Source organism: Toxotes jaculatrix, chromosome 7 (genome assembly GCF_017976425.1).
Source record: "Toxotes jaculatrix isolate fToxJac2 chromosome 7, fToxJac2.pri, whole genome shotgun sequence".
Taxonomy (NCBI): Eukaryota; Metazoa; Chordata; class Actinopteri; family Toxotidae; genus Toxotes; species Toxotes jaculatrix.
In genome coordinates, this window is record NC_054400.1 from 4,344,797 (window position 1) to 4,368,428 (window position 23,632).

Consider the following 23,632-nt stretch of genomic DNA (forward strand, 5'->3'; position numbering starts at 1 on the left):
TGATGTCTGTTAAGAATAAACAGGAAAAAAAAGAACTGAGCTTTTGATCTGGTGCAGCAATGTGTGTGTGTTTTTTTGCATTAGCAGGGCAAGTCTGATCGCTCCCTCCCCTCGACCCGAGACCTTTATTTATCCAAGTCAGACCTCATCTTTCCCTGGACCCTGTAATCACACAGGACCTCTGAGAGCGAAAGAAGAGACAGAAGAGGTGGTGTGTGTGTGTGTGTGTGTGTGTGCGCGTGTGTGTGTGTGTGTGTGTGTGTGCACGTGCGTGTGTTTGGGGGGTCTGTAATGGTTGCACACAATCCCCTGCAACAGCACTGACAGAGCTTCAACCCAAACCAAACCACATGTAATTTACATTCCTCAGATACCAGCTAACCTGAGCACAAACAGGGCGATCGAAAACAGGTGTGTTAAGCAACAACCCCTCTCTTCTTTTTCATGCTCCACCTTTCTTTGAGGCGCTATCTGGCGTTCATGTGAGCTTAGGGTGGCTTAATGTACAGGGCAAAAGGGCCGGTGTTTGGATCTCAGGTTCACCACTGTTTGAATCTAAATGTTATCACTGGGTAGCAGCAGCACACGTGGAAATCACTCCACGAGAGCGGACAGGAGGCAAGCCGAAGCCGTACTGGCCACACAGCTTACATAACGTTACCGCAAATTGATTACCGCTTTTTGAGAGGTTGGCCCATTGTGAGGAGAGGAGTTAGGGAATTGACAGACATGTGCACTTAAACACACACACACACAATCACACTCAGTGGGCGATATCTACAGTACAGTGATGAGTGGGTGAGAAAGGCATCACCACAATGACACTGGCCCTACCACTGAGGGAACAAAGGAGTCTGTGTACATGTTTATGTGTGTGTGTGTGTCCTCCCTTCCCTCCACATCAGATTCATCTTAAAATACTGCGGCTGCTTTACTGATGAAAATTGCTCCCTTTCATTCTTACTGTAAGTGCGTCTGAGGGGAAGCAGTGGGTATGAGAGGGGAGAGGGAGAAAAAAAAAAAGCTGGAATGATGTGGGTAGGAGTGCAGATTAATTCATGTTTTGCCACTGCTTATGTTTATCAGGGCATCTGACAGTGCAAGTTGACTGGGAGATCATTTTACCATCCATTTACAGGCAAAACAAAAAGGAAGAGAACAAGCTTTAAACACCCCCATGCACGGCCATTAGCAACAGTGAGCCATCATGTCTTATGTCACAAGCCGTAGATCCTCTGGCTATCAAAGGCTGCATGCTATGAGAAACCCATATGGGGACGTGTTATTTTCTTCACAGAAGACATGCATTAGCAGGACACATTTTTTATTTCCCTCTGAAGCCCTGCACTGGTTGTTTGTTTGCTGGTAAAGGGCCCCAGCACGCAGCTGCGCCACAGAGCTCCTCTGGAATAAGATTTGCACCTTCAAGCTCAGACCCCCTGGCGTTAGAGACACTAGCTCTGTGCTTGCAACTAATTTTACAAACCTGGGTTTTGTCAGGCTTGTCTGTAACATGGGGAAATGTGAAATAAGCCAAGTGTTCATTTCATTTGTGCTATGCACACAAAGGAGAAAATTAGAGCCTGGGTTAACAATCTGCGGGATCATAAAAACGGTCTTGTCCCACCCTGACTCACTCTGTACTTGCCTCTTTGTTTTCTTCTTCTTTCTTTTCCGATTGATTTTGCCTCCTGTGCCATCGCTCTGTCTTTCACAATCCTTCCTGCAATCTCAATGCTCTGCTCTAATTTGCAGTTTAGTTTAATTTAAGATGGATCAATCCCAGGCACACTAATTGTGCACCTTTGAAAGCTCTGAACCAAACACCCTCAGCCCGTCTCTGCTCCTCTATCTCCGCTCCCTCACTCCTACCCTCACTTACATCCCCTGCTTTCTCCTGGCTGCAAAAGTCTTGTTTACTCTGGTGTCAGAGTTGGTTTAGAGCAGGTTCAGTGGCATGTGTGGAGTATGCGGGAGATTTCCCCTTCTATTTGTTTAACCCTGTAACCCCTGTCTTCTTATTGTTTGGAGAAGTGTATGATTGTGTGGATGTGTGCGTGTGTTAGCGTGTGAGAAACTATGAGACACAAGGACAGCATTAGAGGTGAAGAAGCTTTTAATCTTGTTTGAAATATGGCCTCTTTTTTGGCAGATGTTGAGTATGACTTGAAGAAACCATAAGGAGTGGTGCCAGAGGGAGGTAATTGAACACAACACCCCACCCACCCTCATGTCAGGTTGCCTGGCAGGTCCCTGATGTCAACATTTTGCCAGTGGCTTTTTTCTCCGAGGGTTTCAGCGAGTCCCTGAACGTCCTTTACGTCATTGTTAGAGTCTGCAGCCCATCCGTCACTCCCTGAACGTCTGCCAAGCAAAACTCAAAATCGTCCCACCTCACTCCATCCTTGTCCAGTCACAGAGCCAAATCAACCCTTGTTCCGTCTGTGCTGTGTTTTGTGAGATATCATCGCAGCCACTATGGGAAATCCTGCAAAGGTGGATGTTTTACCTTTTTCAGCGTGTTTGCTGATTGATTTTTCAGAGTTCCTCGAGACACAACACTTAAATTTAGGGCCAGAGAGCAGCTTGTGGCAAAAAAAAACAACCTTTTATTCTTTCCATTTTTGCAAAAAGCAACTTCAAACAGAGGGTTTTTTGGCAGCATGTTAAGCCCACGGCTGGCTCCAGAAGATTAGACTCTTTCCATTACAGTGCTAAATAATAGGGGCCACACTAGAATGAGATGGGGCCATGTTTTATAGGTGCTACCCAGCAACTTTGGCAGGCAGTCTTATGGGTCTGTGGCTACTGTGGTAGTGAACTCGGGAGGTGGTGCAGCGGCGGGCTTTTGCAGGAAGAATGGTGGTGATAGGGGCTATTTTGGGAGTGAATGAGGTCTTGGTTTATGGCCTGGTTATCTGGGGCTACAACCTATGACAAATGCATGGAGTGAAAAGGAGGAGTGTAAAATCCCATTGAGAAGCCATTGTCTGCAGATTTAACTAGTCAGAAGCTTCTGTTCTCATCACTGGGGAGGCAATATTGTGTTTTCTTTTTTGCACTTTCATTGACCCTCTCGCATGAGGGCGCTTTAAAAAAAAAAAAAAAGAAAAAGCCCTTATAGGAGAGGAGAGATCAGAGAAGCAAGGAAGCAAGGTGTGGTCCATTAACTGCCAAGTGCCCCCCCTCTGAGAAGTCTGACTTCTCCTTGGTAAAATCTAACTTCATTAAAAGAGCCTCGCTGAATCTGTGACTATCTGTAAAACCTGGATAATAAATGCGAAGCAGTCTTCCTGCGATCCTCTGAAGTCTGATGTGGTTTTGATGTGGAAATGGGTGCTGTTGGGGAAAAGGGGAACCAGACTTGTGTTGCAGCCAGCTGTGCCCCCCCCCCCCCCCCCCCCCTCCAGAAAAGAACTCTGTAACCTGCTACATCTGGCCTGGTTTGGCCTGGCCCTGGCCTCTGTTCTTACTACACTGACATTAATGAGCACCACAACAGTAATGGCTACCAGGACGCTGTGGAGGGGAACCATATTGTGGCAGATTGTGTATTAATAATCTGCAATGTCCGTCATCTTTCTCTGAATCCTTGTACGTACTAAGAATGCGGCTTTTAGCTTTAGGTGGAGTTAGTGCCAGTACAAATTAGTTTTCACGCATAATACTGCACATGCACAAGTTTCTGTCATAAGCTCATTCTGTGTAATTTTATAACGGTGGAAATATTGCTCATGCACTAAGCCTGTTTTGCTGTCCCCAGAGCTCGAAGCATATAATAAAGATGGAAGGAAGCTCTTTATGTCAGCCCTCTGTGAGGAAGCAGTCGTCTGTAATTATCACTGCTTCTCATCCCTCGTAGCAAACACAACAAATAAGTGTTCTTGTGTGACCTGGCAACGCGTTTCAGAGAAACCATTTGTTTGTAAGCTTGTTTGTTTGTGTTCTTGTGATCACATGACCAAAGCCCCATACCCCCACCCCACCCCACCCCACCCCACCCCATCCCCTCTTACACTCACCCCCTTTTCTCGGAGCATCAAGTGCATTTGAAGTTGCAATGTGGAAGTCATTAGCCACAAATCCCAACAAATATAATAACAGGGCGATTAGCTCTCTTTCAGCAATACTCTACTGTTTTTTCTTTTTTTTTGTCTCGTTGATGGGGTGGTGCAGTATTCTGTGAGCGCAGGGCTTGGTCAAGGGCGAGTCCTCCTCTTCCCTTTCCCGGACTTTTTCTATTTGTAGATCTGCATGTATTTTATAAGAGGCTTGCCCCCCTTTTCTCAGTCTTTCATGCGGTGGTGGTTCTGTTTCCCATCACGGCCTATGATGAAACCACACGAAAGCCCAGGCCCATGTGACGAGAGCGCAACAGTTGCTTGGTGACAAGGAAAGGGGTGTGAGGTGGGGGCTGGGTGTGTTCAGAGGGGAGTGGGCCTGAAGTGGTGACGGTCCAATCAGCAGATGAGCTCTTCATTTCTCCCAGTACAAGGATAAAATGCCCATATCCACAAGTTCCAACATAAAACTGATCTTTTCTCTTTAGCTTAATAGATGTGTGGCCGTCCGCAGGGCTCTTAAATGGTCCATTCATCTTTACGATGGCCTCACTTATCTCCGAGGCCTTGCAGATCTGCTACTTCCCATTCCCACCACAAGCAAATGGTGCCTAGAAACCACACGGAACACCCCCCACCCTCCCCATCTCCCTCCCGGTGGCAAAACTCTGCCATATTTACCATCTCATCCTGGAAAGCTAACTTGGCCGCAGCAGTGTGGGATGAATGCCAGCAGCAGCTCGTTCCAAGCGGACCATGTGCAGGCAAGCTCTGCTTCATCCTGAAACTCCAGAGTAAAGTTTCCTGAAGGAGGAGAGGAGACATTTACAAAGTCATTTGGCTCTTTCCTTTTGATACAGTGCGCCGAGCAGCGCTGCATGCAGCCAAGTTCAGTCATTTTAATACCCGTTCTTTTTGAGGAGAAGATATTTGAAGGACGTGAGCTCATTTGGGATGCAGTTGGTTGCCCTGTCCCTGCCTGATGTTATCCTCTCTGACTGGGGCAGTAACAGTCATGATTGCTTTTGGGGAGCAGTGACTCATGATGGTGCTTGTGCCGCTGCCAAACTCTCAACAGCAGTGTTTCCTTCTCTTTCTTTCTGTTGCCTTGGCTGCTGGCATCCGGAAAAATGTAAATGCACTGAAAATTCATCATATGATTCCCATCTTCCCAAATCAGTTTAATTCACGTTATACAATGCATATTCAAATACCAACATTCTTGAACTATACCAGAGCAGGTAGCTCTACTGTTGGTATCGTAACGCCACTTTATCTCCAAAGTTTTCTACAGGGTAAAATTTGCTCCGTGAATCGTCTGCATCCTTTGCACATGCAGCAATTCAGACCTTCCAAATGTGCATTATTTAACAAGCCTCACCTGTCCTCTGGGTGTCAGCCAGACAATAACTTTTTTCTTCCACCCTTCTCATTGCTCCCTCGTGTAAGGGTGGCAAGAGCATGACCCCTGTTGTAACACTATTAAGCTGTTTTTCTAATTTTATGGAGTTGTGTTCTGCCTCAGCCACTCTCAGGTGGATTTACGATCCGGTGGTTGATATCCTTGCATGCCGAGACGGTATTAATTTGCTACGAGGGAGGGGAGCCATTTACAGACAATAGAGTGGCATCATAATTGCAGGAACCTGACACCCTGCAGCTCCTTGCTGCTGTTGAACCCCTGTCAGCCAGACGATGGATGGCTGATAAGCCTGACTGAACAACACAGCCGAAACAGCTTTAATTAAACGCAACTTTGGCTGACAGACCGAGAACAGCCAGGGCCTCTGATTTACGCTAAAATTAAGTGTTAGCAGTACTTTTGTGGTGGATGCAAGAGGCTGGAATGCTTGTTTGCGTTCAGACTAACTGTTGTAAACATTGCAAAGCATGGTAGAAAGTATGGGAAGCTAAATACTAAACACATGAAACTTTCACAACATTATTTTTGTTTAGGCCCTATAATTCCACATTTATTCACTGTCTAAACAGCTGCTAATGTACTCGGTACGCCGAATATTGATTTGGGAGATTATTGATTTCCCACAAATAAGAAAATTACCCTTTTTAAGTGTTTTAGCTTCACTTTTGAATTACTGATGTTGCCAAGCTGCACTAGACCTGCGAACTGAACTAGAGGTTGCCATCTAAGGATGGAGCGGGCAAAAGACTACAGAAGTTCCTTACATGGCTGAGAGTCGAAGCGATCCCCAAAGAAATGTTTGTTTGTCTGTGAGTTGAAAGGGGATGACAGAAAAGGCCAAAGCAGCAAAGGAGAAAAGAGTAGAAGAAGGTGAGAGAGATGATAAGACAAGAGGGAGAGAGAGTGAGGAAGTTGGGAAACCTTGAACTCGAAAGAAAATGAGAAAGAGCCTTGGAGCACAGCTGGTTCACCAAGGGGTATAATGACTGTCATATTGCAATGCATTAGCTCATACTCAGCCCAGACAGCTTGAACTGATGAAAGGGGCCGGTCATTGGCTAACCACGTACATAGCAACAAGACCCCATGGAGACGAGCCAAACAAGCGAGTATTGTTTTTTTCTTATTAAGGTTTGACGATGATGTGAAATGATGTGATGTGAAATAGTAATAGTTCCATGTGTTGTTTAAATATATAGGTTAACACTAGAATATGTTATGTCTGCATGTGTCATATATGTCAGAACTTCAAGCAATGCCCTTGTGGCATCTTTTGCAAGTTTATGTCAAGTTCACAGAGTGAAAAGTCTGTTTTTATCCCTGCTGGTTACACTGAAGGGTGTCCTGCTCTGTCAACGGTTGTAGCAATTATGAGTAATGAATAATCATAACAGTCACATAATAAATTAATATTTTCCATTGTAATGCAATCAAAAGAAGACTTCAGTTGTTGCTGTTAAAAATCCCTTGACAGGAGCCCCCCCGAGGCTCAGTGCGATGAGCGGTGATGGCTCATCACGCTCCCATCAGCCATTGTTTATTTGAATTCCCTCTTTCAGGGAAGAAAAGCCTTCCACCAGCCATTGTTTTGCCTTGGGAACCCAGCTCTCTCTCTTTCTCACTCTCTCTCGCTCTGACTTGGCCATATGGTTGTCATACACTTCCTGGAAATTCAAGCCATGTTTGCTTTTGCTGTATGTCTGAGGGACGTTTTTTTTCCTGCGCTCATGTGTTGACATTAATTGAAACAATACCGTGATTGATCTTGGTTTAACGCTTAACACTTTTGGCCAGTGCTAAAAATGAATTGTGCCTTATTCCAAACTTATCGTCTATGATCATTCCAAACACATTAAAACATTTTAATAGCACAAGAGCATTTCACAGAATCCAGATTCTCAATAAAGCAGGTCACATATGTGTCTGCCTTTAACATGCCTGTTTAAAAGCTCTCGCCAAGCTTTTGATTTCCATCTTAATAAATGGCTAATCCCTTATAGCAAGCATCAGATTTTTGATTTAGTTTCAAATTTCTCACTTGCTCCATTTTACTTGTGTTTCCAGAGTGTTACACTGCCAATGGAGAGGACTACAGGGGCTTTCAGAACCAGACCAGCCTGCATGGTGGTAAACCCTGTCTCTTCTGGAATGAGACCTTCCAGCACCCTTACAACACCCTCAAATACCCCAATGGAGAGGGCGGTTTGGGCAGCCACAACTACTGCAGGTGAGTCCCATTTCTTGATCTTTACTGATTGTGTAACCCACATTAAAGGTTTACTTATTTAAAATGGTGGTATAAGAAATTCCCTGAATTTTAATGTTAAATGATATGGTAATGACCCACAGGTTATTATAGTAGTTCATGGGATTAAATAGTGGAACGCAGGGTTGGGCAATGGTGTGAATACATTCTCTATAGGTTCTTTTGTCTTTTCATCCCTAAATGTATTGTGGTGGCAACTTTCTGGAGGCCTCAAGAAGGTAAAATAGTTTGTATTCCACAAGAGAAAAGCCAGATTTCGGAAAAGCATGAAAAACACAATTTTGTGTATCTGAAATATATATTTTCTTCTGTCATACTCCATTCCTCAGCTCATTATTTGTTGTTTTGACACTCCCTTCAAGATGTTCTGACCCCTAGGTTAGGAACCTCTGCTCCAAAACATTTTTTACAGTGGTTGCAACAGAACCGGCAATATGTTGCTTCACTTACAGAAAGCCTGTGAATATCCTACACCACATAAAACAACTCACCAGCAGTACTCCCGTCTTTTCAAGAGAACATTACATAACTGATAAGCTTTATTTAACTGTTTTGTAATCCAGAGGTAAACAGCAGTATTGTAGTCACGATATAGAGATATACAGTGGAGCATATGGAGACCAGTGGAGAAAAATTTACCCTACTGAAAGTTTTAAAATGTTAGTACCTGGCCCCGGATAAGCAGATGAAGAGGAAGATGAAGTATTAATACTTAACAGGCAGCAACAAATCACATTTCACACTCATCAAGTGCTACATGCAGCATTTTGAATAAATGCTTTGTTTACCATCATTTGATTAATATGTAGAGGTGAGGGTAAGAGTCCATTCAGAATTTTTTCTGCAAGCTTTTCATTCAGTTCTCCGCTCAGCATTTCAAGTAAGCTTTAGCTCTGGCTGCCTGGAAGAATAACAACTGCTCCCTTTTGTTTTTTATTGTAAAGCAATCTCCTCTTGTGTTGGAGATTTGGCAGATTTAGCACAGAATCCTAAGCTGTGGCTCACAGTGTAAGTCTGCCAGTCTTTTTAGCAGTTATCTTGTAATACAAAGATAATTTATGTTATTGGTGTGAAAATGCTTTGAGTAGCACCATTAAAATCCATCTTTCTAAGATGCGAATGTTTGAAAGAGCTTTGAACTTCCCAGACAAAACATTTGACTTTCTGAATAATTTAGAACCGAGTCATTGTTTTGCAAAGGGTTTGAGCACAGGGGACCTGCTCAGACACCGGCCTCTGAATATTTTATTGGTGGTACCCAAACAGAACGTTTGTCCTTGTCATCACATGGACGCAAACACGCTTAAAGAGTTTGTGTAAGCCAATCTCCATCCCTCATCCCTGCACTGTGAAGGGACACGGTGGCTTTGAGTATCCAGAGAACCCTTTCCCTCCATCCGTCACACTCCAAGTACGACTGTCAGTGCTGTATGCACGACTGTCAAACTTGTGTATTCGCAGGGAGCCACACTCTTTCGTGAGTCAGTTCCAATTCACCGCGACGTCCAGAACAGTGGCTTGGCCCAGATCGCCGAGCCATAAGAAACAGAACACCCCCCTCCTCCTCCTCGGCCCGAAGCCTCAGAAACATTTCTCTAAGTCATGGTTGTAAACTCATAACACAGCAATGCTTTGAAGTGGCACTGGACAGATTTGTTTTTACTTGAACTGGATGGGAATTCAGAAGATTTATGAGCAGGATACATGCAGAGGATTGAGGAAGGCTTTCCCTGCACATTAGAAGTGCATTATGTCCAACGAGCGATTCAAAATGGATATCTTCATTGTTTGGATTTGGCTATTTTTTTGACCACCAATGCAGTTACCAGCTTTTCGAACTCACTGACAGCTCATAGCTTTGTTTCTTTCCTGACAGAGGGATTTCTGTCACATGGGGCTGTAGCTACAACTATTCTCAGTCTCTCTCAGACACCCTCCTTGTAAGTAGTCACCCATCATCAGGGCTATGGGGACTGAAGTGGCCACTTCATTGTGAAAAGATGAGGGATGGCATTTATGGCATGTCTGCACAAGGTCAAGTATTCGTGCAAGCGTCCGTCACGTGTGTGGTGTGTGTGTGTGTGCGTGTGTGTGCGTGTGTGTCGCTGTCTGCACATGCTGTTAACATGTACGTGCCAGCAGAGGACAGGGTGATCCCACCGTAGTGAAAGATGTGTAATGTTTGATTTGTGTGATCACAGAAAGTTGGCTTGTGTTTGTTTCTTCCAGCCATGTCGGGAACTGTTTTGGATGTTGTTGCTCAATTTGGACTGCAAATCTCCTTATTTACATGATGTGCAAATTCCGTTTCCAACATTTCTTTAACCTTAACCTTTCCTCATGTCCTTACATTTTTACAGACATTTCTGGTTAAAATTCTTAGGTGGTAATTTATGGTGGTAAAAAAGGGGATGATAGCAGAATGAGAGCAAGAGGGAGGGGTAAAGAAAGGAGAGCCAGGGCAGTTTTGGCATGTCTGACCCTGAGGCCAGTTTTATAAGATGAGAGCTGAGGCCGGGGCACAGGTGGATAATGCGAAGCCCGGAATCACTACATTCTTAACTTTAACACACGGCATTAAGCACGTATCAGATGTTGAGAAGGAGAGGATTACAAACTCACTTCTCATCCCATCAGTGGCTTTTTCCTGGTGGTGATTTAGTTGAGAGGGTACCACAGTGGTGCTGGAGAAAGAGCCCTAACAGCCCCCACATTTCATCTTTATAGCCTGCTATAAAATACCCCAGTGAAAACAGGGAGAAACTGGGCAGAGGGGAAATGTCACATTATTCCCCGGCAAAAAAAGGAGCACAAAGCCTCAGGAAAAGGACAAGAGCTCTCGTGTCTAAGCTGAGACTTTGCGAGACTCATTTCAACAGTGCATATCACATTACTGATCATCTGCGTGCTTCGATTCAGAATTCATTTCATATCTTGATGTAAATGATCTCTTCAGTCTGGTATTGAGCTCGGACCTCACTTTGCAATCACTCCGCGCTGCTTTTTTCAGTTCTTTAGCATTTCTTTGACCTTTTCGGAATACTTCACAACGCTCAGAAGAACAACATCACACTAATCGAAGTTCTGATTTACATTTTGTGTATAGTCCCTTTTAATCTACTGTTCCTAGGCTCATATTCGACTTTCTTCCAGGTACATTAGTATTAGAGGGTGAAGTGCACAACAGTTCAGTGGGTGGCTGAATAGCTTTGCCAGCCATTTCCTGGCTATTTATATGCAGGTGTGTGTGTGTGTACTGTAATTTATGAGTGTCCACTATGGCTTCTAATGCTTTTCCCTAACATAGATGAGATAATGGAAATGCCAGAGTGAATAGTGGTCCCCAAGTTGATTGTAATTGAATCTCCATGATGTCAGGTGCAAATCTGAGGTCAGGCAAACTGCAGCCAAGTTGTCCATCGTTTGTATGACTACATTATGATCCCTGTGCACTGCTTTGTTAAATTGTGGAACTTAATAGAAGTGTCCCATGAGAAGATGTACTATGTGACGCTAAAGCATAAGCCATCAACATTATAGTAACCTCAGAATCAAAGTAGGAACCAGTTTCAAGCACTATATGTTTAGTCCTTGAAGGGTCGGTTAAGCCAAATTACAGTCGTGCTTTCGAACTTGGTTTTTAGCCATGCAGATAGTTTTGGTTTTATTTGCCCAGGTTTTGAGATTTCTGACTCCAACTAATGGAGTTGCTAAAGTCAGAGACCAGCTGGTTCTGTGCTTTTTCCCCCCATCTTTTATTCTCAATTCAGTTGTAACTGTAAACGTCCTTGGACAAATCTCTCTGGTTATGTAACAATTGTGTAGGTTTATGTTACGACAACCACTTCTAACCATTTCAGCTTCTTGTCTGAGAAATCATGTTTTGTCCATCAGTTTAGCGTGGCAGACCAAATACAACAATACCCACAAGCCTCAGCCGCTGTTGCGATGTATAAGAAGACAGAAGAAGTTCCAAATGCTTTGTTGTTGAACTTGTGAATTGTTGAAATACTGCAGATTGTGTGGTTATTTTTCTCAACCCCATATTCTTTAGCTTCTCCCACCCCAGCACCAAATTTCAAGCGCCGTGATTCTGGCTGAAATGCACCTCGTGACTCATATGTAACTTCTGCCTCTAAGGTTTTATGTACACAAGCATGTACCTTTGACTCTGTGAGTCACAAATTATTTCCTGTGGGAAGCAGGGCCACTCTAAATAGCTCCTCCCATTTTGTTTGTGGGAACATCATAATTGTCTTCTCTTTCCATAAACAATGTGCTGGTAACTGTGGATAATCCTCAGGCCTCAATGTCAACCTTTTCATTGGATCTAATTTGTGCTGAAGAAATAGTTTCAAAGAAGACTGTCGACTGTGAGCTCTGTAGATTTACCCAGAGTAACAGGGATCGTTCTTGTGGAAGGATAAAGTTGCTGTCAAATAATTTATCAATGCTGTGAGCACAACAAACAAAACCCCATTCATCTCCACTGGACTGCGGTGGAGGCAGAAATCTCGGAAACAGATCTTAAATCCAGGGCAAATAAAACCAAGATTTTATATGTGGCTGTATAACAACAGATGTAGGTGAGAAAAAGTTTATTTTTAATGTAACATAGAAGAATCAATCCAGACATTAGCGAAGGAACACAGTGGCGTGTTCACCAGCCACACATGACACAGGAACACCATGACCTCGCATTTAGCACAAGTGGACCGTGAGAGAACAACAATAGACAGTAGACTATACATATCGGCCCGCAACCAACGAGCCCTCTCCTTCAATACGTGCATTCATGCAGTGCAGCAGCAGGCAGCAGTTTGCATGCTAAATCATCCAAGTCAATTAAAGAGTCTTCTCTCAGGCAGTAAATTGCCAGACTCTGATCTGCTGTTGACCTCAAATCCCAATCCAGACAAGCCTCTCACCACCACTTTCCAATCAACGTTTCTCCTCTCTCTTTCTGTTCTGTAAAATGAGGGAAGTTTAGCTTTCATCTTTTTTTTTTTTTTTTTTTTTACATGTCTAGCAGTCTGACTAAACAAAAGTCAGTCTACAATCTCACTCAAAGTAAACTCACGAAAAACAACTGGAAACACGTTATTCCCAGAATTCGTTCATGTAGTTTGATGTAAGGGATTCTGAGATTTTTATACGTAGTTTCACAGTGCCAGGCATTTTAAAGATGTTCATAAATTCTCTGATTAAGGTATGTGGAAAATAGCTATTAAAGGAAACCTTTTGAACAGCAGCCAGCCAAGAACAGCTGTTTTTCTCAGCGTTCGGATGTGAGCCACTCTTGCCTTCAAATGCAGAACTGGATAGCCCAAGAGGCAAAGCGCAATGTGGCTGTAATTGGCTCTGTACCGAAGTGTGTGGCTCACTCCGAGCAAAATGAGTCAATCAGCGTAATTGTGCCAATTAAGTGTCCAAACATCTTCTATGATCTACCTCTGGGTATGGGAGTGTTTCAACAAGCTCTTCCACTCAGAGCCAAGCAGTCCATCTCTGACGCACATAGATGTGAATGCAGCCCCCCCAGAACTTCCTAAACACACATACACACTCAAATGCCTATATGTAGATGTACGCACACAGGCACACACACACACACACACAATGGCAGCAACATTTATCACAGTGTCTCCACAAGGACCGAAATCTTTCTCTGTGCTGCCGGGATAAACGAATGGATTTCCGTTCATCAAGGTCTGGTCTTATCTGCACTGTGGCACCTCAGCTAATCTGAGACTGTCTGCTTTCCAACTTCTGTTCCACCCTCCCACCTCTCACATACACACACGCACAAACACACTGACACCTGGGGCAGGATTGATGATGTTTCCCTGTCATGTGGCTTGGCCTGTTCACCTTAGCCCTGTGGATGATGTTCCCATGCTTCTGCTGAAAGGGTGTGTGCAGGTGTGGGTGTAAGAGAGAGAGAGAGGGGGGGGATGAGACACTACTGGGGACTGGGGTTTGGGAGAAATCTCAGAGGGGCTCACCACATCATTCACTGATCAAAGATGCCGGTGGGTCAGACATGGGATGGGTGGTCTACTGAGGATGTTTTTTCTTTTCTTTTTCTTTTAATGCTGATGGTTGTAATTCATGTCTACTTCCTTGGGGGGTGATTAAGAAAGCACAGTAAATTACATAAGTGGCTATAGATGAGTTCTTGGGAGTCTTATTTCAAATAGGGCTATTACACGTTGACAGGCATGAAAGAGAGAAGGGGAGAGAGAAATGGAGAAAGGGTATATAATCCAATGTTTTGATGGTTGGACCCAGTTTTTGCTCTTTTCAACCATTTCAGTAGTAGCCTCGGGCTAAACAAACAGGTGTCTGCCTCCAATCTGGGTGGAGCAACAAACAGATCTGGGATCATGATACGGTGTCGAAATTTACTGGAAAACTAGGCTGGCTTCTTGTGACAGTGGGAAAATATCAGGTTGAGAGAAGTTTGGGGTTGTTTTGATGTCAGAATACTAGAATAAAGAGTAAAGAAATGTTTGACTAGATAACCCCCCCCCCCCTCCCCACTGCCAATAGGAGAGAGCTTGATAGCTGTTGACCAGATATTGAGAGTGAAAAGCTTTAAGGCACTTAAACTTGAGTTCAACCCAGAAAAAGTCTTTACAACGACATCTTTGTCAATACCTCATTCTGAGTGTGAAAAGAGAAGAGGAAACTCAGGATAGTGTTTTTGATAGGGGAAGAAAAGAAATGGAAACGCCCTTCACAACTTTGCCCACAAAAGGCGAAACGGGATAGTACAGCGCCACAGGGCTATTTCAATATGCTACAATGAGGTGTGTCAAAAAAGAAGAGAAAAGGTCTCTGGCAATTGCAGTCAGGGCCGAAAAAAATAGCAATGTCATCTTAGAAGGCTTTTTGAGTCAATAGGGAATGTGTTTTTACAGTTCACAGTAATCCTGAAATAGAGCTTAAAGAGGTGAAACAGCACCAATATGTGCCTCTGCTGCATACTCGCTGCTTTGATTTAATTTATCAGCAATTTAAAAGTTGCCATAATGGTCAGGATTTACAAAGTTGCATGATTACCCTGGAGATATGGAGCGTGCGCAAAGCTTTTAGGTATTTCTATCTTCAGTCCCACTCTTCATCGCTTTTGTAAGTGAAACTGAAAAGCCAGAACACCAAGGGGCCTGTCAGCCTTATTATGATGTGCTTAAAAGTGCCTTGATGGGGTTCAAAAGAGGCTGCTGCCTCCGACAAAAGCTTTGCCCCATCACACATCCCTTTTTCAGGTCCGTATCTGGCCCGGAACAAAGGGCCTTCCCACAACCTCCAACTTCCTCCACCCATCAAAGACCCATTGGGTCTGGCCCTTGGCGACATCCATGGTCAGGCCTCCGGAGTGCAGAGGAAGAAGATAAACCAACAAGCACCAACGGGTGCTTCTGGGGATGATTGACACAGCCAAAATAATCTCCCTCTGAAATATGATTGAGTGTTCAGTCCTGTGCAGCCTTCAATCTTTGTGTTGTTTTTTTTTTACCCTTGTATCCCTGCCATCACTCCTTTTTTTCCTTCCTTACCCCCTCCACCCTTTTCTACCTCTAACGCTACATCCATTAATCAGGCAAACGGCAGTGCCTGTACTGTTGCACTGAGACACCCAGATCCCAATTTTATAACCACAAAATTGTCAAATAAACATAAATACAGCTCAGCACCTGTGTTTGGTTATATTGAAAATGAGCTATCACAGAGTGCATGGAGGAGGAGTCTTCCCTTTCTGCACTAAAATACAACACCAGTGTTTTTGCTTTAATCCACTGTGGAGATTTTGGCTGCAAATAAAAAAACAAGAGAGAAAAAAAACTCTGCTTATTTTGGACCCGGAGCCAAAATGAAGAGAAAAAGATACATTATCAGATTTAACCAGCTTAGCGGTCTAACTTTTACCCCGCTGTGTCTACAGGAATCCTGATGGAGACGTTCAGCCGTGGTGCTACATTGCTGATCATGAAGATGGGACCTACTGGAAATACTGTGACATCCCTTCATGCCAAAGTAAAGAATTATTACCACTCCTTTATCATTCTTTCTGTCTCTCTCTCCTCTGCCCTTCCATGCCCTCTGGGCCATATCATGGGCACAGGAACTGCCATTTTCATTGCTATGCTCATCTGCTCGCCTGCTATGAATAGCTTTTATAGACTATATGGCTTGTACACAGCTATTACCATCTAAAAAATGCCTCTAATTGCCTCCCGTTACCCCTCCTCCTGCCATGCCCGGGCCTGCCCTTACTTTAATGCGAGCTGTCAATCTCTGCCTCTGTGTGTGCATGCGTTTTTGTATGTGTGTTCATAAGTTTCCCCTTTGGCTTTGTAGCTTGTTTTGACACGCTTTTTGATGTGAGTGATTGTATGCATCTACCTGTTTGTGAGTGTATTTGTATGTTTTGTTCCCATGTGGGTGTGAGAGTGTCCCTTTCCAGTAATTCGTAGATGAATGTGTGTGCTGGACTTGGGAGATTTTATGCTTCTGTGTGTGTCTTCTCTACCGGTTTGACACGCATTTCCAAAGCGCTGCCTGTCTATAATCCCTATACTTTCATTCCCTCCACCTTTATAATCACTGCTGTTGAAAACAGACTAAGGTGGATCGAAATTCCTGCAGAGGAGGTTGAGAAATTGTGCTTATATTTCTTAGGTAATCAGTTATTTATTACTATTTACTTCAAGTGATTTCAATATTTTCCATGTGTGCTTCACTCTGCGAGGCAGATTAGGTCAGAAATGTTATTGCATACTTTTAGTAACTAAAAGAGTCTGTTAACTGAGCACAATGTGAATTATAAAGGCAGCTGCTGAAATTTAGCCAAAGAGAACTGTTTAACTAAAATAAATATTTCACTAGCGTCTGCAAGTTATGAATTACATTCCCTTTGCTTATGAAATCAACTGACTCTGAGGTTACAAATTCCTCTTCTATCTTTATCTGTCTTATATTTCTTTTCCAAACACTTTTACATTTTACCTCTGTTATCATAGTGTCTGACCTTTGCATTCCTTTATATTTTATGTATAATTTAGTTATGATACTCTACTCAGAAAACTTCTGCCACAGAAGGTAGAAGTGTCACCTGAGAGCTGAAAAAATAAACTGCAGCGTGTGTTTGAACTTGAGGTAAACTGGTGGACAGTGGTTATCAGACAGCTGAGGGGCTGAGCAGTGACTCAGAGATGCTGTAATTTTTGTCACTGCAGTAGGTACCAGCAGGTCTTAAGAACCTCCCATCCCCTCTAGCTATCTCACCATTATCCTGTCTGAGTAGCATGCCTGACCAAAGCCTGCTGTTTGAATGGCTCAGTACCCATTAACCCATCTAATAATGCCTGTTGGCTGGATGGCCTGTGTGTCTCTGCGGTATTTTGTGTGTACGCATGTGAAGGATTTCATGTGCATAGGAGCTGGTGTGCATCCCATTAGACTTTTGACTGACCTATTTCAGTCAACTGTCCATTTAGCTCAGTGTGTCTGGGCCAATATCCCAAACCTTTGTGGTTTGGCAGGAAAGAGGAGAGAAGCCCACACCGCCTCTGTTTGGATCGGGGTTCGTCCCTTATCTTTGGTGAAATTAGGCCAGCTTTTGTTCCAGATGGGTTTGCCATGTGCTGGCTCAGCCTTGTTTTTTTGTCTACGATCCAGTACTGCGCAGCGTGCAACCCATCCTTGTGACATGTGGCCCATTTCTAATGTCTGAGAACTTTGCCCGTATCAAATGCAGTCTTATAGCAACACTCATTTTTTTCTATTTGGGCAATAAACATTGTACAGAGCCTTGTAACGTAAGTAAGTGAGATGAGCTTTGCCGTGAGCCAGGCATCCAGTGTCATGAAAACATGCCTGTTTAGTGGAGACGGTTTCTCCCTGCAGGGATACCAGGGAGCTTTCAGACACGAACGCTCTGTCTCACCTATTGTGAAACCACAATCGCCACGTGGTGCCTTACCTTCTGGCAGTGCTTGTGCTCAATCTGCTGCGTTTGAAAGCCTCGGCTGCCAAATGAGAACATGCTGATGCTTTCTCAGTGTCAGTGTTCGCAGTCTGCGGCTGTCAACAAAAGGCTGAAAAACACCGTGGTGTGCCAGAGAAAGGGCAACAGTGGTCTTTGTTTTCGTTTTGTCTGGCTCTTGTTTTGTCTGTGCCTTCGTTTTGTCTGCTTTTTTGCTTACGTTTGATGTCGAGTGGTTGGTAGTTGGTGGCCACTGGCCGAGGCACCTGGAGCCTGCCAGCGGTCAGTCTGTTATCCAGCTGGGTTCCCTGTCATCTAGGGTCATGCCACCCTGGCGAGGGTGACACACCCTGGTGGAGCGCACACTGCCAGGCAGGTCACATGAGGCCAGAAACACATAGTCTTACAGTGCGGATTATAGTGTAGGTCACGACATTTGTTGATCCCAGTAATCCCTCGTGGCAGCAGCTATCATGTGGTGGAATTATCTAAACATTTCAGAAAGGCACACTGTCAAGGCACATCGTCTACTGTACAAATTGACATTTCCATGGTGTGTGTGTTGTTCTGCAGGGATGACGCTGGTTTTGAGGTCCCTCTCGTTCCCAGGCCACTAAATGCTCAGCTAAGCATAGCCTTGTCTAGTGTTATTTATTGAAGTCCAGTTCCTGTGCAGCAGCCTTGCTTTTCTGAAAACTAACATTTCTGAATTCACAATTTCCTCACTACCAACTCATTATCTGAACTGAAATGAATTGAATGTCATCCCTGAAATGTTACAGGGGCATTTTGAGTATTCCTACGCTTTCAGTTTGCTCTGTACTTCAGGTCAGTTCAGTGCTGACACAGTTCTCATGGGTCGGGACCGCACCCATCTTCAAACTACACACCTGTAAAAATTTGTGGCTGCGTCTTTCACGCTTGTATCATCATTATTATGGTGTCGACATCTGTCCACAGACACAGAGACAAATAGGCATAGAAACACCTTCCAAAGTACACAAAACCATCTATGCAGTAGTTCCTGCTACAGTCGGTGTCTCCAGGAACACATTTTGATGATGACAGTGCCACTCACACACACAGATAGACAGACAGACTCACAAGGTGAAAACAATACCAGCCAAACACTGTTGTGGCTAGTCATAATACTTGACCATGGACCATGTGATGGTTCATTTTAAGCATTTCTCCCTTTTTTCAAGGCATCCTTTCACACGGTGTTCCGTACTTCAAAGACACTTTGTGTTGGTGTGGCTCCTTTAAGCTGACATGCATTTGTTTGATGATGTGCCCCGGCTGAATTTGATTGACACAGTCAAACTGTCGGTAGGTTGAAGTCTTCGAGCGTTTGCCAGGACAAAGACGCTTTGATCCACACGTCAGGAGCTCGTCTCTCAACAGCATATAACCAAGAAAAACTTGTTGTGCCACTGTGCCTTCCTGCTGTAAAGACACTTGCAGCAGCTATGACATTTTCCCCCGTTTCAGTGTAATCCTAATGGGACAGTGTCTTTTAGAAAAATGCAACTTTAGAATACAGTTCATGTGGAGGATAATGATAAGAATTCCCCACCTTTTACTTTGCAGAAATCAAGTTAATACACCCTTTCAATACTCATATGTATAGCTTTAATAATACACATGTATTTATATATATATATATATATGTCCTATATGGATATGTGTGTGACTGTCATACAGTGTCGCTGTAGCTGACAATACTCTCTTTGTTGGGTAATGAGACTCATTATCTCTACGCCAGCACAGAGATAAACCTATAACAAAGCAACATCTTTGTTGCTGAGCTGTCAGCATGTTTGTACCTGAATGTTTAACTGACTTGATGTATGACTTGAATGCCTGACTTCCAGTAGGTTATACTTTCATCTATTTCAACAATCGAGGGAATGTCTGATTAACCTTGTCTGTCACCGTGAAACAATACTGTCAATACCAGAGGCATGGCATCCATCTGGCAAGCTAGCCCGCCACACCTTAAAGACATTAAGACGAAGTAGTTATGTGTTTGGTCCAAGGTTTTATTGCTGATGAGATATTGCCTTCATTAAGAGTGATTTATGGAGCTGCTAAACGGCACTTTGAAGTTGTGGGACAACTGTGTCAAACTCCAAGTACTAATCCATGTCTATCCATTTTTCCTTGGCCCAACATTTTGGAGTGAAGCTGAGCTGTACATGGGTTTGGGCTTTACAAGGTTTTGCGCTATTTTTATTTATTTTTTACTTACTCTGTCTCAGTTGCTATAAATATCCATCTTCTTTACTCAAATACAAGCTGTTAAATTGTCTGTTTCATGAAAGATTCATATCTGAAATACATCAAGTATTAGGGCCGTATTTCAGTAATACCTTCTTCTTCAGTTATTATACAGATTATTTCTCTGTATGTCAGTGTCAGACAGCTAATACTGACCTCACTGATCCCCTGACTTTTCATCGGATGTCATCATGAGGTTGATATTTTGTTTTTTTGGTGAAGAGTGTCCGCTCATATTCAATATTTCAACATCTACTGGATGGATTGGCAAAACTATTTGTTCAGGCATTCATGGGCCCCAGAGGATGACCCCTAATGACTTTGGAGTTCCTAGTACCAACAGCAGATTGACATTTGTAGTCAAGTGAAACATTTCAACAACTTATTGTAAAGAATTCAATAAAATTAAGCACAGACATTCCTGTCCCCTCAGGGTGAATTTTAATAACTTTGCTATGAAGGCGCCCAAATACCTGCAAAACTAAAGACATTCCCATCATCCTCAGCTGTATTTATTGTTGTTGGTTAATTTGCTTTTGATTAACAAATTCAATCATTATAAAACACACACAAGTGTGAGTCCACAAATTACAGTTCTGTGAGGAAAATGTAAAAAAAAAATGTGGATTGGGTTGAAAAAAAAAAGCATCTTTGAAGAGTTTATGATAGGCAGGAAAAGTCAAACAGCTGAATGAACAAGTGCGAGTCAAAATAAGCAAGAGGCCGAGACAAGTCGAACATGTTGGACATGTGGTCTGGAAACTGAGCCCAGACTGAAGCACCACAGCCCTGCCTCGTGGCTGTTGTGGTTGCCACAACCAGGGATGCTTTCAGGTTCTGTTATTGCAGTATTTATCTCACTCTCTGTCATTGTTTTCAGAGGCAGAATATTTCCCCTAGGTGGTCTTGTACCAGCTTTCACCACAACCAACCCTCCCAACCAGCATACTGAGGCAGGTCGAGGCATCACTGAGTGGAGAAGGGTGTGTGTTTGAGTGTTTCTGTTTGTGTGTGTGTGTGTGTGTGAGTGTGTGTGTGTGTATTTTGTTCCTGTACTTTTGACTGACTAAAAACCAGTTTACCAATTCACACGCTCAGAAAGAGGACATTTTTGTGAGGTGAGCTCATTTCGGCCATTCCTTACTTCCTTAAGAGGCTTCTGTGCTGTAGGTTATAATGATGACAACTGAGGGTTAAGGTCAGTCGTGTCTTGTTCATGAGCACGTTTTGGCCCAGGAGATCAATACTATTGATTGTTTATCGTTAATTCCAAAAAAGGAAAAGCAAGTAAAAAGCAGCAAAGTTAGATTTAGAACAGATGAAAACCAAAAATAAAAGCTAAGACGCTTATCATGTGGTTCCCCTTCAAAGAACTAAATTCCTGAGCATGTCTGTGAACCCTCATGCAACCAGTGTCCGAGCTTTTTGGCCTCACTGCCAGAGGCTTGTAAATTAAAAATTTACCTTCCAAGATTATTTCCCACCAACCAAATTCATTATTATAAATTTTTCATAGAAATATACCAACCTCCTCCTTTCTGGAGATATTTTATGTATATTATCACCACAGTTCTGTGCGGGTAGATTTAATTGAAGACCTGCACACTCTTACAATGGAAGTTTTTGTCTTCTTTTTTTTTTTCTTCCTTTTTTCTTGCGTCTCATGGGGATGAAGTGAAGTTTCTTCTTAGATTAGATTTGTTAACCATCTCCAAATTGGTGAAACAGAAGGACATTTTTATAGATATGTAGACACTACAGCTTTAGAGCAGCAAATTAAGAGCTCATGAGATATATTTCACAACAATTTGATTTGTCAGAAATCAAAGATCATGCACGACTTGGGTGAGAGAACATTTTTACCAGTATTTGGATCTGTGAGGGTGTTAATGGTGGGACTGACATCTGTTTGACATGTCCCCTTTTACCTACATTTGTCCTGTCCTTACCTGGCAATGAGGGTGGGGTAGCTTTGAGCACTCTCATTGTTATCTTATCCTGACCTCTGACCTTCTTATAGCTCCACCTACGTCTCCCCTCAGGGAAAATACCTGCCTGCAGTGCTGTGAGGAAACTCTCAGACAGAAACTAGAGAGTAGAGATTCTCACAAAAGCGGATAGATTTAATCTCTCAGCCTCTCTCTCTGGCTCCTTCCCTCTCTCAACATGGCTGGGGCTAAATCAGCCAGGGCCATTAGGGAATTAAAGATATTGATTACAAGGCGAGCTTGTTGTGGAGAATGTTTGCTAACGAGGACAAGTAGATAGCCATTGTTTATTGGTTGTCTTGGGAAAGAGGAGGAGATGAATAGTGGGTCAACCAATTTTACCGCTCGGGAATGAAGGCTCACATCCAAATGTTGATCAGCACGGCTCTGCACAGGTGCAATAAATGTAATTTTAGTCAGTAACCTTCATCTGGTGTAGGCCATTGTGATCTCCGAGTTTGATTTTTTAAGGTTTCTGAGTCTTAAAAATTTTCCTTTAACTCACATTATAAGGTATCTTAAGAAGTATAGGCAGAAATCCATGAAATGTGCTTTGGATATTCGTGGTCTAAAAAGGATAGCCTACCATGATATTTACTGTGCTCCACAGGGGATAAATCTTTATGATTTCTGATTTAAGGAAACCAGTAATTGTTGTCTTGCTCTACCTTCAAACAAAAATGTCTGACATTGACAAAAATGTCAAGTGTCAGATGCAGTATGTAATTATCTAATGGACAAACTTGCCACAAAACCTACAAATCATGTTAATACTCCCACTAAGCCCCTTTGATTAACATCTTTTTCTCTTGCTTCAACCTCAGAGCAAAACATTGCATGTATAGTTCCAGGACTGATTATAGAAAATAATCAGAATGCTATTTTTGGTGTTCTTTACTGTCATATTGTTGAGGTATAAACAGCTATAACAACACTGGTTCTTCTTGTTTCAAACAGTGTCTGGAACAGTCTCTTGCGTTTCATTGTTGTGCTTTGTGGTAACACTGCATCAGTAAAGCTGTTTTATGTCAGTTGTCCCAGCTGAATGATGTAAGAGTGATGCACTTTTGCTCTGCGGTTTGTATACGTGCAACTGCATGTGTTCATCCCGTGACTTGTCTCATAATGGGAATTTGAAATTACATTTTTTTTTCTGTTTTCACTGATTGGAAAGTAGTATAATTTCAATAACTGAGCTGCGTTATTAATTGTAATGCATTCTCTGTAAGTTGTAAAAGAAAAAAAATTACATTCCTGGAGACTTTGCTACAGTTAATGACATCCAGATAACCAGGATAACCTGCCACAGGACGAGAAGTCGATCTCTTTGAAAGTGAATGATGATAGATTGAAGTGCACCACCATGCTTATCTAAGGCCTGAGGTAGTCTGCTCATCTTTTCATCTCCCAGTCGCCCCGATATCAGGTCGCCTGGGACTCCTCGGGACACAGGTTGTTTGGTTTGTCAGGGGAGGTAGAGTGATGCGGTGTGGCGGCCATTTTTCATCTCTTCCCTGCATTGTTCGGCCTGGTCTCTGAGAAGGCAATAATTATTCATTTAAAGCTCCGGCTCTTCCCTCTTCCCTCTAATTAGATGGTTAGTCACTCTCCCAGGGCCCCGAG

General features: G+C 43.1%; 1 protein-coding gene across 3 annotated transcripts in view; it reads left to right on the forward strand.

The window, feature by feature from the left end:
• kremen1 (kringle containing transmembrane protein 1) overlaps positions 1–23,632 on the forward strand; it is a 54,135-nt gene that overhangs the window by 12,091 nt on the left and 18,412 nt on the right. For 2 of the 3 annotated variants that reach the window (XM_041043205.1, XM_041043206.1), the window contains exons 2-3: positions 7,549–7,711; positions 15,699–15,790. In XM_041043205.1, the coding sequence (XP_040899139.1) occupies positions 7,549–7,711; positions 15,699–15,790 (255 nt within the window). Of the gene's footprint in view, positions 1–7,548; positions 7,712–15,698; positions 15,791–23,632 lie in introns of those variants that run through there. The other variant, XM_041043207.1, reaches the window with a different exon arrangement.